General features: G+C 44.4%; 1 protein-coding gene across 2 annotated transcripts in view; it reads left to right on the forward strand.

Annotated features, from left to right (window-relative positions):
* Positions 1 to 2,808: 2,808 nt before the first annotated feature.
* VIPR1 (vasoactive intestinal peptide receptor 1) overlaps positions 2,809 to 14,978 on the forward strand; it is a 75,804-nt gene continuing 63,634 nt past the window's right edge. For both annotated transcript variants that reach the window (XM_010561299.1, XM_010561309.1), the window contains exon 1: positions 2,809 to 2,900. In XM_010561299.1, the coding sequence (XP_010559601.1) occupies positions 2,834 to 2,900 (67 nt within the window). In that variant the 5' untranslated portion in view covers positions 2,809 to 2,833. The remainder of the gene's footprint in view (positions 2,901 to 14,978) is intronic.

Consider the following 14,978-nt stretch of genomic DNA (forward strand, 5'->3'; position numbering starts at 1 on the left):
GGCCAGGATGCCGTTGGCCTTCTTGGCCACCTGGGCACACTGCTGGTCATATTCAGCCGGCTGTTGACCAACACATCCAGGTCCTCTTCCACTGGGCAGCTTTCCAGCCACCCTTCCCCAAGCCCTTAGAGCTGCATGGGGTTGCTGTGACCCAAGTGCAGCACCTGGCACTTGGCCTTGTTGAACCTCATACAACTGGCCTCGGCCCATCGGTCCAGCCTGTCCAGATCCCTCTGTAGAGCCTTCCTACCCTCCAGCAGATCAACACTCCCGCCCAGCTTGGTGTCATCTGCAAACTTAGAATTCGTTTGCTTTTAAGTATCTAGTACTGTTTTAGAGAGCTTAATATATATGAGGTAGCTGTTTTGGGGTTGTCAGATCCAACATACGATTTACATGGACCCATGACCCCCAAGAGGGGTAGGTACCCTAGGACATCTCAGCTGAGGCTAGATGCTTCTATTTGGGAGACTAAATCCCACCTCAGTGTCTGGTTCTGCTTGAAATCAGTAGGGATCGGGCACCTAAATGCTCCCTCAGTCAATGGAGCCACCTTGCTTAAAAGCTTACAGCAAGTCAACACCAACACTGAAAAAGCCAAGATCACCTGGTGTTTTAGCTATTTGACACTCTTTTTCCAGTGGTTTGCCTAACATAGATGTCTTTCCTCTTGGACTGGATGAAAAAAAAAAAAAAATTTTTTAAATTACATCCATAATCAAGTTTACCCGAATGTATCATGAGCCCATTTTGCAGAATACTAACAATGAATTGGCCTCTTTTTTTTTTTTTTTCCGAAAGGTGATAAAACATTTACTCAAAAGTAGCTATCGGGCCGTTGTGGTAAATATGCAACCAACCAAATTAGACATGCATTTTTAGTGAAGGGAAGATGCAGCAGTGAAGTACTTGCTAATGGGCTTGGTAGAAAATTTACTGCATAAAAAAATTTAAAAAATCCATTGCAGTTGTACACAGCGCTTTGCCAGCCCTGATCAAAGTTAAAGCTGTAAGAATTAATTTATAAAGTGAAAACTTGAGTTATTTATAAATGTGAGATGAATTTGGCAATAGTTTAAGTCCAGAGAGTTAAAACTTTCCTTTGAAAAAGTCAGAATGTTGTGAAAATATTTCAGTCTTTATTTTTACAGCAAGTGTTCTGCAAATCTCTCACGCTTCCCCTCATGCTTTTTTAAGGTTAAAATAAAAAGGCAAGAAGCACTGTAAATCAAAACAAAAATGAATCTATGGTATTTTAGATGAGCCAAGATAAAATTTCCTAAGATCTGTTTCCCTTTGGGAAAAAAAAAATTTAGTACCAAGACAACTCCAAATAATTCCCCTCCTTCTCATGTTTGTTTTTTTTTAATTTTAATTTGACTAGAAAACCACATAATTAATTGTTTATACACTACTAATCAAGGCCCATTCTCAACCTAAAGGAAATTACAGTCTGAACAAAACATGGGGTGAAACAGAGAAGAGAGCTGGTTTGGGTTAATAAGAAATGGTGAGAATAAATATAATGTGCTAAATTATTTTATAATTTTAATCCAAAGGGCAATTTACATCAAACAATTGTTCCTTCAAAGGATTTCTAGGCCTTCTGTCTTGCAGACTTGTCTGGCAAATATATTGAAATGAGACATGAAAAGATCTTTTTTTTTTCCTTTCTCTGCCTATTGCTGATGAAAATACATGCTTTTTCCAAAATCCAGCAAGAGTGAACACTGAATCAATGACTTCCTACAGGCAAAGGCTCATCCCCTGTCCTCAAAATCTGTCTCTGAAGGTCACCCGACTCAGGGTTCTTTCTGTATCGCATTTAATAGTGATGGTATAAACCGAAGCTGAGACTTCTGCTCTCTTCACATCACTCCCCTCTCACCATCTCTCGAGTTTCTGAATAGGTTTCTCCCTGCTGAATGCCATTTCCAGTCTTTTTGAAAGAGACAGGGGTTTGTGCAGCGCCGTGCGTAATGGAACCTCAATTTCTGCTTGCAATTGCCGTAGCAGTGAAGCAAGGTGTTCCTTCCAAGTCGAGAGCATGTTGGTGGCAAGGGGACACTGTGTTAAGTGACCCGTTGTCCACCTCCTGGTTCCTTTTTTGGAGTGCAAATTGTCATTAGCGCATTTTATGATTGAGGCAGTTCCTGAATTACATGTTGTAAGGAGTCCACGATTAATTACCTGAACATTTATAGCCACTGTTGTATTACAAACACAATATAATTAGGTCTGACTGAGGAGAAACCGCTTGGGGGAAAAAGTCTTGTCATTGGGAATTTCCTGCTTTTTAGCTCCTTGATCTCCTAATCTGCATCGGAGATTTCATTCTTATTTGATTTGGTTTTTGTTTTGCTTTGAATTAGCATGAGCCAGGAGGCAGGCCACGTGAGAATGGAGGGAATAAACCATATAAGCACAGATCCCACTGCTCTTGGCATGAATATTAAAACTGCCATCTTCCTGCCCTAGATAGCTGTTAGTGTTAGGTTAGTCAGGCAGGGTTCCCGGAGCATAAAGAAGCAGAATTGCTCCTGATCTCAGCAAAAATAAGGGTTTTTTTTAAGGAAGGCATGGAGAGAAATGCTGTTTTTAAGGAAGTCATGGAGGGAAATGCTGTTTTTTCAACAAACTCTGGGTTACACTCCCCTCTCTCAAGCAAACATAAAATAAGGCTGGATGTATATCCCCATTGTGCGGTGGCCCAGGAGAGCTCAGACAACCATGAATCCCCAGGAACGCATCTCTGAGGATATTTGGGTTTTGCTCACTCTCTCCTTCTCTGCCCTTTCTGCAGGCATCCAGCACACATCCAGAGTGCAGCATCATGCAGGAGATCGAAGAGGAGCGCAGCCAGTGCTTGGCAGAGCTTATGGGGGATAACCAGACTTCAGGTATGGGGACGCTCTCTTCTCTCCCTGGCCTGCAAAACCAACATCACCCAGCCTCACATCTGCCTCGCCGATGCCATTTCTCACCCCTTCTGCTGCAGGGCAGTCACTCCAGCTGATGTTGAGCTCTTGCGTTAGGAGGGAGAGGAATAGGTACTTCCAAAGTATGATTCAGTCAACCAAGAGTTTGAATTGCTCGCTGGGGATCACTCGCTGCCTCCCAGCTGGGTAAGCCTAGCTTAGGTGTCTCAGTGTGTTTAATCACAGTTAGTCATCCATCTCTCTGAACTGGAAGTGCCTTAACCAATTTTTCCGTGGGATCTGAAAGCCTGAAGTTCTCATAGGCCTTGGTGTGCTTCAAGGGAAGTCACGGCGACCTTCTCCTTCCATTGAACTGTTCTCCCATCCCCATGCCAAAGCTGCTCCTGCCCTGGTGTCGAAGCAGAGGAAGGAAGGGTGTGCTCCAAGGCTGCAAGGTATCTCTGAAGTTGGGCCAGACAGCTGAGATCGTCTCCTTGTTCTCATGACATGGAGCACACACCACATCGGGCAGTGCTTCTGGAAGGCTCTCCAGTCCCCTTCACGCACTCCCTGCTTCAGCGATCAGGAGAGGAGGGAGAGGTCGATGATGCCACCTTTCCTCTTTTAGCCTCCCGAGATTTCTCCATCCCGGTCTCAGGCAGCAACCATGGAGCTGTGCCTCCCTTGAGGAGCAGGCATGGCACATCGTGCATTGGGCACGCGGGGTTTCAGAGCAGGAGAGAGGCTGTAAGAAGTTGCTGAGAGCAGAGGAGCTGCAGACCAACGTGCAAGACGGGACACGGGTGTGTGATGTTGAAAGGGTCTATGCTAACACAATTCCCCAGTGGGCAGCCTGCAGAGAGCTTGGGAAATTTTGACGCAGCCACCCGTGCTGTCTGAAATTGTAGAGATCAGCATGGCAGAGAAAGAACGCTTTTGGGTTTGGTGCTGTCCCATCCCATCCCATCCCATCCCATCCCACAGCAGTGCTGTCAAAGCCCCAAGTTGAGGCATTGAGTTGGACCTCTCCCCCTCCAAGTGCCTCTCTCAAACTGCGGGTCCAGGTTTGGGGAATAAAGGAGGCGTAGGGACCGGCGGTAGGCTGTCAGGCTCCGAACACAAGGTATCACATTGCTGGGGCAAGGGGTGGGAAGATGTGTATCGTGCTTGATGTTTGCATCCCACCTCCTGAAAGGGGAAAAAGTGGAAGAGGATGTCTTCTCATCCTCTATCCCTTGGCATTGCTTGCAGTTAGGCTACAGACTAAAGGACGGTTCTGCACAACGCTACTTAACGATAGAATAGAATCCTGGGGACAAGCTGATCCCTGCAGGAGCTCTACTGAAGGCAAGGATGGCTTTTGGCCCCGGCTTTTATCTACTAAGATACAGTTTTCTTTGATTCAGAAACTATTTCAACTGTCCCTGTACAGTTAAACGCAGCTGTTTGAAGAAATTTTCTTCTGGAATCCAGTAAAGGGAAAAGTCAGGGTAGTTAAAAACATTCATCTGAAAGCCAACTAAGTGCTTCATTTCATTTTCATGGGTATTTAAAGAAATTCAATTAAATACAGTACATTCAAAATAGCAGAATAAATACTTCAAGTGTTAATATTTTTTTCTGCTTTTTCAAAATGATTTTTCTCATTGGAAATTTTAATCCAAACCAGTTTTTTTTTTTCCTCTCCACTGAATTAAACCTCCAAAAACATTTTTCCTGATTCTAATGTAGAAACACACTCAGTCATTTTACAAGCCCTTAATGCCCAAGCAGTAGCAAGTATATAGAAATCCTTTGGAGTTTGTTTTTCTTAATGGAATGCTGAAATATTGGACTGGGATAATTCTGCATTTCCACCAGTCATTTCTACCTATGGTGATTAAATGGGACTGATTCAGAAATTGCACTTGTGAGCACTATAAAAAGGTTTTTGTCCATGGAGACAGTACCTGCTAATCCTGAGTTAATGTCAGATGCCATTTGTGTATGTCTGCATGTCCTGGGTAGAAATGGTCATTGATGATATCAGTGTGGGTCAAGTGTGTATAGGGACACAGCATGTGTCCAGCCAAATTTTACAATGCAAACTGTGTGGAAAGCAGTTGGCATTCATTTGCCCCGAAACATCAGCAGGTATTGAAGAGCTCAATACCTGACTCTTATCTAGACACTCACGGCTGCCCTTGCAACCAACAGAAAGAACCCAGCAACTCTAAAGTGTTGGCTCTCAAATGGGTGGCTACGGGTGAATCATCTCATGGAGAAGTCTGCTTTGAAAGTGGTGTGGACAGGTAACTTCAAAGTGCCTAAATGGGATGTGGTTCCCCCTTGGAGTGTTTAAGGCATAGTGTGTGAGCACAAATGGGTCAAAAAAGATGTTTTTCTGGAGTGGGGCTCCAGAACTCAATGAACATAGCTGAGCACAGCTGCAAAATGAAACTTTGAACTTTGATGGTTGGGTGTGAGGGGGAAGTCTGCTGGGGAGAAATCTTATGAAGGTGATGATATGGCATCATAGGAAGGTGATGACTGTTTAGGCTGAGTGTTGCTAGAAAGAAAAAATCCTGGTAAAACTCCCAGGAAAAATGCAACTTTAACACAGTTCAGTCCCCCAGAGAATGGGAATGGAAAGCAATTGGGATTCCCTGCCACCTGTAATGCAATACCTTGATTTATGGCCAGGTGGGTGTGTTGCCGTCTGCACATTCAACATCCTTTCAGCAAAAAGGAAATCGCTTGAGGTTTAACAACCTATTTGTTATCTTTTCTAATTAAATGAGTGGAAATAAGGAAACACGTCTTTTCGGTAGAGTCTGGAAATAAAGCTTTGTTTGGAAGCCATTATCAATTGTATTGATCAGAGGGGCTTAATCACAGATGTAATTTGATTTGTCAGATAGATTGGTCACTTATTAAGAACATGTGGTGGTAGTGCTGAGATTGATCACTGGCTCAGGGTAAGCAGGTAGATCTCCACTGATAAACAAAAACGTTTGTCTTAACACTATTTTGTCTTCGAACATCCATTCCTTATAGCGGGTGTGTACGCATGGGTGAAATCAATGCTTTCTTTTCAAATTAAACCTCTGTGTTTTCAGTGCTGCTAGTAGGTGCCAACTGCTGTTCCTGGTGTCAGCAGTCCTGGACCACAGGACTGCTGCTTATTATTAGCAGGATGGGAGCCCCTATTCCCTATTAGGAGTGTGATTCGGTATCTGTGAAGTTACCCACATTTGAGTAGACTTTAGCAGGGACACAGGAGAGACACGGGGGTCACAAAAGTGTGACCACCTCTGACGAGAAGAGGTTAGCTTTTCAGCACGGGAAGGGCTGCAGAAGATGCAGCTAAGGAGAAAACAGCGGGGAAGATCAGTTTAAGCTGGCAGTGTGTACACAGGAGAGTAAAACGGCTGTGAGATCAAAGTCTGGACTTTAAAGGACGTTTATAACCATCAGAGGATACTGAAAAGCCTTTCTGGAGGTCTGCAGGAAGGAGTGTTTTATTGACTTCATGGCAGAGCTTGCCCAGTTTATGAAAGGGTGTGTAGGATGCAGTTGTGTATTGCGGCACAGGATGGATTTCATGAGCAGGACTGCCCTTGCCGTCCTCTGCCCTGTTATCCTTTTACCTCCATGCTGAAATAACTAGTTAAAGATGTAAAGCGACGATTGTGATTCAATACAGAAGTGGATTCTTTACCATTAAGGTCAAGACTAAGTAGACTGAGACCGGTTTGTTTCACATGGGCAAATAGCCATTGCATGGGAATGACTTTCGGGGAGGGATTTCTTTCACTTGATTTTTAGGTAGCTCTAGTGTATTCTGGCCAAGCGTAGGCATCTCTTTTACGATGTGATGAATCTTGTTCAGATTGTCTTGCCTGTTGACGAGATCTTCGTTTACTGTGAGGAGATTCTTAGCGAACAGCTCAGCTGTGTTGGAAATAACCACACATCGCAGGGGATTCCTGCCCTGGTGATCACTGGCTTGGAGGGGATTTGGCCAAATGAGGTGAAGTCCCAGTTCCATCATTAGGAGTGACGAATCTGTTCGTTCACATACAGAATTGCATTTCAGGAAGCTAAACTTTCACTTGGGTATTTGTTAGATGATCTTTCTAGCCCTTTGGCCCCCAGAGAGTGCTCACAATATAATTTGGGGCATTATTAAAAAAACTTTTGAAATACCTGTTACTGTGCAAGTGGCAGGATTCTTCTCTGCTCAATGCAGGACTGACGATGTACAAAATGCCTCCTCTCGATCTCAGGGCAGACTGTGTTCTAAAGGACCTAAAACTCGACTCAGTGAGATCGCCTGCACCATTTCTATGAAGTGATGTAGAAGACTTTTTTTGCTGGGTTTTGACAGGTTGGAAAGGGAGTTTTGGTTATTCCTCCCTTTATCACACAGCTAAAGAGAAAGTGCTGCTGGATTGCATCACACACAGATGTACCTGGGTGTTGGACTAGTGAAATCTGGAGTTTTGTTATGTGTGAGGTGTCTGGCTTTCCTTGCCAGAAACGGGCCATTCTCGTGGCAGGCATGGCTGGGATGCACTAGATAAAATACCGTGAATGACACAGATCATGTCTGCTTGTAATGATGTCTTGCAAATATGAATCATTAACTGTGGATGCCTTAATTTCCCACCCTAAGCATGTTTTAATCCCACTCAGTGCTAGTCTCATGGTTGCTCTCCCTGCAGTCTTTGCCTTACTTGATATCCATAGATGATTGCAACTACAGTAGCACTGTTGGCTGCAGTTAAGTTGACGCCTAGGTCTCCTGGCCTTATTTTTCCTACTTTAAAATAGAAATATTAATATTTTCCTATCTAACAGTGGTAAGGTAAGGACAGATTGAAAAGTGTCCAGCTATTTTGTGATTGGGGCCTGTAAAAACACTGTGGGTAGACAGAGGAATGGGAAATGCAGTATTTTGGCAGCACCCAGGATTAAAATTCACAGGAAGCTACTATGTATCTAGGGAGAAATAACACCCCAAAACAGAAAATTCATGTCATCCAGGTTAGGTTGCCTCTTCTCTTTCTCCACACCTCTTCTCCCAAATAAATCTGTACATAGTATCGTACATCAATCTGCAATGGCTGCGGGTGCAGATTTTTGTGGATGATGTTTTCCCAGCAGCTGCTTAGGGAGTTCCTTGGGAATGCCCAAGTTGTGTCTAACATATACAAAAGCCACATTGCCCTGTATGCCAGTGCCAAGCAATGCAGTGCTGTAATGGGTATGCAGAGGCAGGAGCTAAAGTTCTGACGGTGCTCCAGCATCCAGAACAGCCGGGACATTTAGCTCAGCAGCATCTCAGTGCAGTTATACCACCAGCGACCCTGCAGCGCTGCTTTCTGCAAGGTCAGTGTAGTGTAAGCAGTTGGTAGCAGGTCAGGTTTGGAGCTTCAGCTGCGTCATTCAAAGGGTTCCTAGGTTATATCGAAATTTTCGATATGACCTGTGGGAGTCCTGCCTGGGCAACTGCAGTATCAGTGCAGCCAAGTCAGTCCCAGGATCTGAATGCGTTCAGTGAGATCTCTCTCTGCCACCCCGCTGGACAAGCGTGATGAGAAGTTTTTAAGAATTGCTTTGCAGAAAGCAGTTTCCATGCTGCCAGCAGGCTGATAGCAAGCTGCGAGCTGCTCAGTAGCTGCCTGGGCTCTCTTCTTTCCCTTTCTCTTAGCTCTCTGGCTGTACAGGGCTGCTTCTCTGGTGGCATCTCCCACCACTGCAATGTAAAACAAACAAATAAGCAACTCCACAGCCTAGGGTTCTCCAAGGCACTTAGTAGCACTCCAAGGCACCTAAAACTACTAAGTTTTAGGAGCTTATAATAAATAGAGTTCCTCAGTCCTATGCATTATTTTGAAAATGCATTAATCTCTGCATTAATTTGAAATTTTACAAACATACTTCAAAAGTAAAGAATGCAATCCCAGCCCCACTGAAAACCAGGCTTTTACTCCAGATACATTTTCAGCCAGGGCATCTGTATGCAATACAGTGACTGCTTAGCTGATAATACAGTTAGCAGCAGTAGGGAAGCTCTCCCAAGGGTTAGGAGGAGAGGATGGCTGGAGGGGGTTTTGCTTTCCAGACTCACAGATGGTGGCATATCTCTCTCCATGTGAAGTGTGGCTGAGCTCCTAAAGGCTTGCTGCAAGGCAGGTCTCATCACTGCGTTGCTTCTTGCTGACTTCCACTTGCTTTTTTTACGTAATGATCCTGGAGCACAGAGAGGGGGGGTTGTTTTTGCTTTTAAGAAAGCTTCACCTCTCCATGGCTGTAGTTTACAAAGAGTTCAGCTTAACCTGAAGCACCCAAATAAAATTAAAAAAAAAAAAAAAGCAACCCCCTCTTTTTTGTTAAAAAGCCAAGAAAAGCAATCAGGTCTAGGTCGGTTGGCTCAGCTCATTATCTGTTTATCCCATTATTGCTAATCAATTTGCTCTGCAATCAGATACGCTTTCAGAAGCAGGAGAGTCATTTAGGGATGGCAGCTGAACAAGGTACTGTGAGTTGTGTCTGGGTGGGATGAGCAGCCCTGGAGAGCAGGCCACTGTGCAGAAATCACGGCATCGAACGGTAAACAGCCTTCGTGGAGAGTGGTGGGAATACCAGGCAGCACTGGTATCCTGGAATCCTGGCCCAGTTTTAGAGTTTACTTTAATGGCATGGAAGCTTGAGTATGAGGGAAAATATTCTAGAACGGAGAGGGGAGACCTTTAAACCACAGAAGACTCCTGACACCAGAGCCTGGTGACCTGAGCAGGTGGGATGCGGTTTTCTGCATTAACATAGTTCCTTGGCTTACTATCACAAAATCACTGAGGTTGGCAGGGACCTCTTGATGTTATCTAGTCCAAACCCCTGATAAAAGCACAGTCAACCAAATCAGGCTGCTCAGGGCCATGTCTAGTTGGGTTTTGAATATATCTCTAGGTATAGAGACTCCACAACCTCTCTAGACAACCTGTTCCAGTGTTAACATGGGAAAAAAATCTTATGTTTAAATGGAATTTCCTGTTTTTCAGTTTGTGCCCATTGCCACTCTGTTTTCTTTGCTTTCTCCTGAATGCCATCGGATATTTATACACATTGATAAGATCCCACCCAAGCCTTCTCTTGTCTAGACCGAACAGCCCCAGCTCTCTCAGCCTTTCCTCATACGTGAGATGCTCCAGTCCCTTAATCTTCTTTGCAGCCCTTTGCTGGACTCTTTCCAGTATGTCCCTGTCTCTCATGTACTGGGGAGCCCAGATCTGGACCCAGCATCCCAGATGAGTCTCACCAGTGCTGAGCAGAGGGGAAGGATCACCTCCCCTGAACTGCTGGCAACAATTCTCCTAATTCAGCCCAGGACAGCATTCACCTTCTTTGTGGCTAGGGCACATTGCTGGCTCTTGTTAACTTGGTGTCCACCAGGACCCCCAGGTCCTTCTCTGCAGAGCTGCTCTCCAGCCCATACGGGTGCATGGCGTTATTGCTTCCTAAGTGCAAGACTTTGCATTTCCCTTTGTTAAACTTCCGTCACTTTATGTTTTTTCAGGACTTTTGTTTTATTCTCCAAGAGGGAAGACCTTCGGCTTGATTTGGATCCTAAATTCTTGAAGTTAAGTGCAAGTGAAACAAGCTAAAAACTTCACAGCTGGAGGCTGTCAGCATCTCATGGAGTCAGACCAGCATTTTGTCTGTCTGTTCCCCACAGTTCAGTAATGTGGAGATAGCTGAGATGATTTTCTAAGTGTCACTGAAAATTGCCAATAGCCATCAAGGAGCTGCTACAGTCGAGCTGCTTCTGATACCTTGAGTACTTCAGCACTGCACTTTATATTTGCAATCTAGACCTGTCTGTCTTGCAAGCAGAATTTGAAACCAAATCAAAAAGTCAGAAAAGTGGAAAACATGAAAGAAAATAGGGCCAATCCCCCTCCCAATGCCTGTTCACATCTGCTTAACTTGTACATGCTTCACACTTGTTATAGGCAATAAAGCCAGGTCCTGCAAGCCCATCATCAGCATTGTCACATGCAAAGAAATCCAGGTGGGAAATGGCCCATGTTTAAACTCTGAATACTGCTTTTGCTGTTCCACAGGCCTGGAGCGGAGGCTGGCTTGAAAAGCCAAATTTGGAGCTTGGGGTTCTTTGTCAGTCTCCCTTGAAGAAGTCAAGGCGTGTTTGATGGCAGAAGAAGCAGTGAACATATGGAAATTAAAAGTCAAGCTGGAAAAACGTTAATGAAGTTTAAATTAGGAGTCTGTTTATTCATCACCATCTGTTTATAGTTCAGTAAGATAAGAAATAATTAATAGTTCCTCGCTTGCAAAAGTTCAAGTGAATTCTCACCTTCCAGTTGCATAAGACCTCCTGGGATAGATGATGTGTTGGTCGGATTTGTACGACAGTCCGGTTATCAGCAGCTCTCCAGGTGCTCCGTGGCTGGAGCAGGCTCTACGTGGCTGACGGCAGCTCAAGCACTCGAGGTAGTGCACACAGCAGGGTGGAGAAGGGGGTGCATGGACCGCTCACCCCAGGCTGGGGAGATGCTGTGTTTTCTGGCTGCATCGGGGTGGTGGTCCCTGAGACCTGTCAAGTGCTCCTTACACCTTGACATACATGAAAACGGATGGTTTTGTTAGCAAAACCCACGGTTTTAAACTCAGTAGTGGAGGGAGATTTCAGGTGGGCCACCAAACTTGCAGATTTGAAGGGTGGTAGCTTCCAGGGAAAATATAAATCTTGGCAGATATCCGAGGGGGACTCCAAGTAATAATGTAAGATGGCACTGGTGCAGCCAGAGACCTGTCCCCTGGCTGAGAAGGTCTGCAGAGAGGCTTTGCTTGCAGGGGAAGCAGACAGGTTAGTCCCCGTGGTTCAGAGCAGTCAAAGAAAAAAGTCAGGAAAATTAGTCAGACCCTTGGTCAGGGGTTGGCTCTTGTGAGCCCTTACCACACATCAAAGTTCTTAACAGATGCTCTTGTATAACCAGTGTGGCCTCCAGTTGTCATTGCAGGTTGTGTAGGGCTCTCGTAAGTCTTGTGCCATATCCACCAGCCCCTCCAAAACCCTCATATATCCTGGGACATCAGGAATGGCATTAAACGACTACTGCTGGTCAGCTAAATCAAATCTAGTCAATATATTCAATGAAGCCTGGAGGACAATTTAGTTCAGTCTGAAATAGATACCTACATTTGATCTTAATGATCTCTTTAACGGCAAAGGGACCTGCAGGACTTCTTTCAATGTTATCTTTCCTTAGTTTTTCATTAACTGTTCTTTATTACTCTGATGTAGGTGATACAAAGGGCCTCTTGATTTCAGTCTTGCTCTGACCAGCGGCATCGGGCAACTTCCAGATATGACATCAGTCCTCTCCATTCCTGGACAATGTGACCTTTCCTACAACAACAGAAAATTCAGCTGGTGACATCAAGACCTTAAAGCCCAGACTCATTTATCTCTCTTAGAGGATCAGTACCAGAGTCAAGGTGCCTTTTATTTAACAGAAATTTTTCTTCCAGTTATTGGAGAGTGGCCACGATACTCAGTTGGGACAGGCCACTGCATGGTACCTCCAAATGGTCTGCCTTCATTAACGCTTTTCTCATCTGCTCTGGGACCCTTCCCAGCCACCAACACTTCATGTTGCAGCTCTTACAGAGGTGGAGCGTGCTCTCTGGAAATTCAAAAGAAAGAAATCTGCCCTGTATTTTTCAGAGGATAACCTTCCCTTGATCACGCTAGGAAAGCTGACATCTGAAACGTGAGACGGAAGCACATGGTGGTAAACCCAGGTTCAACCCTTAGATGAGAACAGCCCCCAGACTTTTGTGTCTCCGCTGGGGACTGCTAATTCCCAGTTGGATAGTGGTACCTCCGCAGTTGCTTGCCGCTGTCTGAGGTCCAGACACCTACCAGCAACAGGATGAAATTCAAACACAGATCTACACAGCAGCTCATCATTCTTCCCTGTAGAGCTAAGAGCTGATTTTTGCCTTCACCTCACCTTCCTACAGACACAATCATGAGACAAGACGTTACAACATCTGTTTTCTGCCTTAATAGTCTATAGGGGTGGAGGCTTTGCTTTTGTTTTTCCTGTTGCTGACATGTCCTGTCTGCAAGCTTTCTAGCAAACAGCAGTGTTTATTTGACCTGGGAACAGCTGTCTTGTGGCTTGTCGCGATTAACAGCCATTTAGTGGACTTAAGTCTTGCACTGAAAAAGGCATTTTAGTTTGGAGAGTATGTAACATTTTTAAATGCCATCAGAGTTTTTGGTTACTGGTGTTTTGGGTTTTTTTTAGCATAATATATAAATGCACACAGCCTTAGTTACGCAAAGGTTATAAAAATAGGAGAAAATGCCATTGCTGCAGACCAATGGAAAGCAAATTCAAAGCATTTGCAAAGCTCTGGATAGTTGCTCAGATGAAACCCATCTATGCAGAGGTTTTGTTTCTGACAACGGCTTGTATTTGTTCCCCTCACATCCTGTCAGATTTCTGGTTAAGAACTCTCTCCTTCCTCAACTATTTAATTTTTCTTTTCCTGCTGACTGTATCAGAGCACTTTCATGATGGTATCCACTCTTTTTACATAGGATAAGTATATTGGAAAATGTTGCTTATTCCATAAGTTATGTCAAACTCCTGTTAAAATATACAGCCGAGATCCAAAACCTGCTGCAGTAGGTGGAGATTTTTCTGCTGATTTTACTATGCACTGGACTTTCTGTAATCTAGGTGCCTTTATTTCTTGATATTCAGACCTTTTAATATAAGAAAGTAAAATTGTGGAGAACATGAGAATCTAAGGTCAGAGATACCACGCTTTACATCCACCAGGCTGAAGTAGGATTTCTATTATGGAACGCTTTTAAATTATCGGTGTCTCACAAGTTTAGCTTTTCTTTTTTGTTGCCTTCTAACCATTAAATATGCCTCCATGTGAAACCAAAGCTTTCTGGTCCCTCTTGTCCCTTCCTGCAGAGCTCAGGTACAGGACTTCCACACAGCCGTTCCTGCTTCTGCAGATGCTCCTCTATATTCATGGACAAGAAGCACATTTCCAGCACAAACTCCAGCACATTTAATAAGCGAGAGCCAGATCATGAAGATTTTACATGGTGAAACTCTCTCCAGCTTTGTGTAAGGACTGCAGTATTTTACTAGTAGCAGGACAGGCAGTCTGTGGCTTACAGTTTGTAGAGGAAACTTCCATTTTACCCTTCCTTTTTTCAGTGGGGTGTTGTATTTTAGTCCAATATTTACCGTGAAGAAGAGCAACACAGCATTGGCTGAAAATCTCCTCCATTGCAAAGTACATCATTTGGTCTTGAAGGTACAGGATGATCCTTCCAAGTAGCAACAGGATAAGATTCCTCTTAATCATGCCATAATTGCTGTAGGAGAGACCTCCCCACAGCTTATTCCGGATTGGTGAACTGTGAGCGCATCGCCACGGGGGGCTGTCACTTGCCTGTTTGCCTTCAAAGAGCAAGTCAAGCTGAGTTGGTCAGTGGGAGGGTTTGCACTTCATTGAAGCGGCCAGGTCTCCAGAGCTCTCATCTTTATGCTACCATTCAAGTTGCCATATACATTTAAGCAAGTCAGGGAATTCATGCGGATTGGACTAAATGTTGGAAAGTTTAGGAAAATTCTCCTGACTCTCACAGCACTTGAACCATCATTGTGAGCTGCTGCACTCCTGTCCTGTCCTTGCTTGGCCTGTTCTATTAGGAAGACCCACAAAATCCCTGATGCTTTTCTTCTTGCAACATTCCTTCTGGTAGGCAAGACAGTGAGGTACGGAGGAGCTACAGCCTGTCTGAGTCCCATTTTAGATTTATATTATCAGCGTAGTCACTCTTGCCTCCCCAACAGACAAAAAAGCATTGCTAGAGGTTGAGCCTAGTCATCTTCACTACGAATTGCTATCTGGAGGTGCCAACGTGGGAAAAGCCACACAGGAAGAGCAGGTGCCTAAATTCAAAGTCTGATTCTCTATAAATCCAGTTCTCTACAACTTCTGGAAGAGCAGGGG

Source organism: Haliaeetus leucocephalus, unplaced genomic scaffold (genome assembly GCF_000737465.1).
Source record: "Haliaeetus leucocephalus isolate CR32 unplaced genomic scaffold, Haliaeetus_leucocephalus-4.0 Scaffold0, whole genome shotgun sequence".
Classification (NCBI taxonomy): domain Eukaryota; kingdom Metazoa; phylum Chordata; class Aves; order Accipitriformes; family Accipitridae; genus Haliaeetus; species Haliaeetus leucocephalus.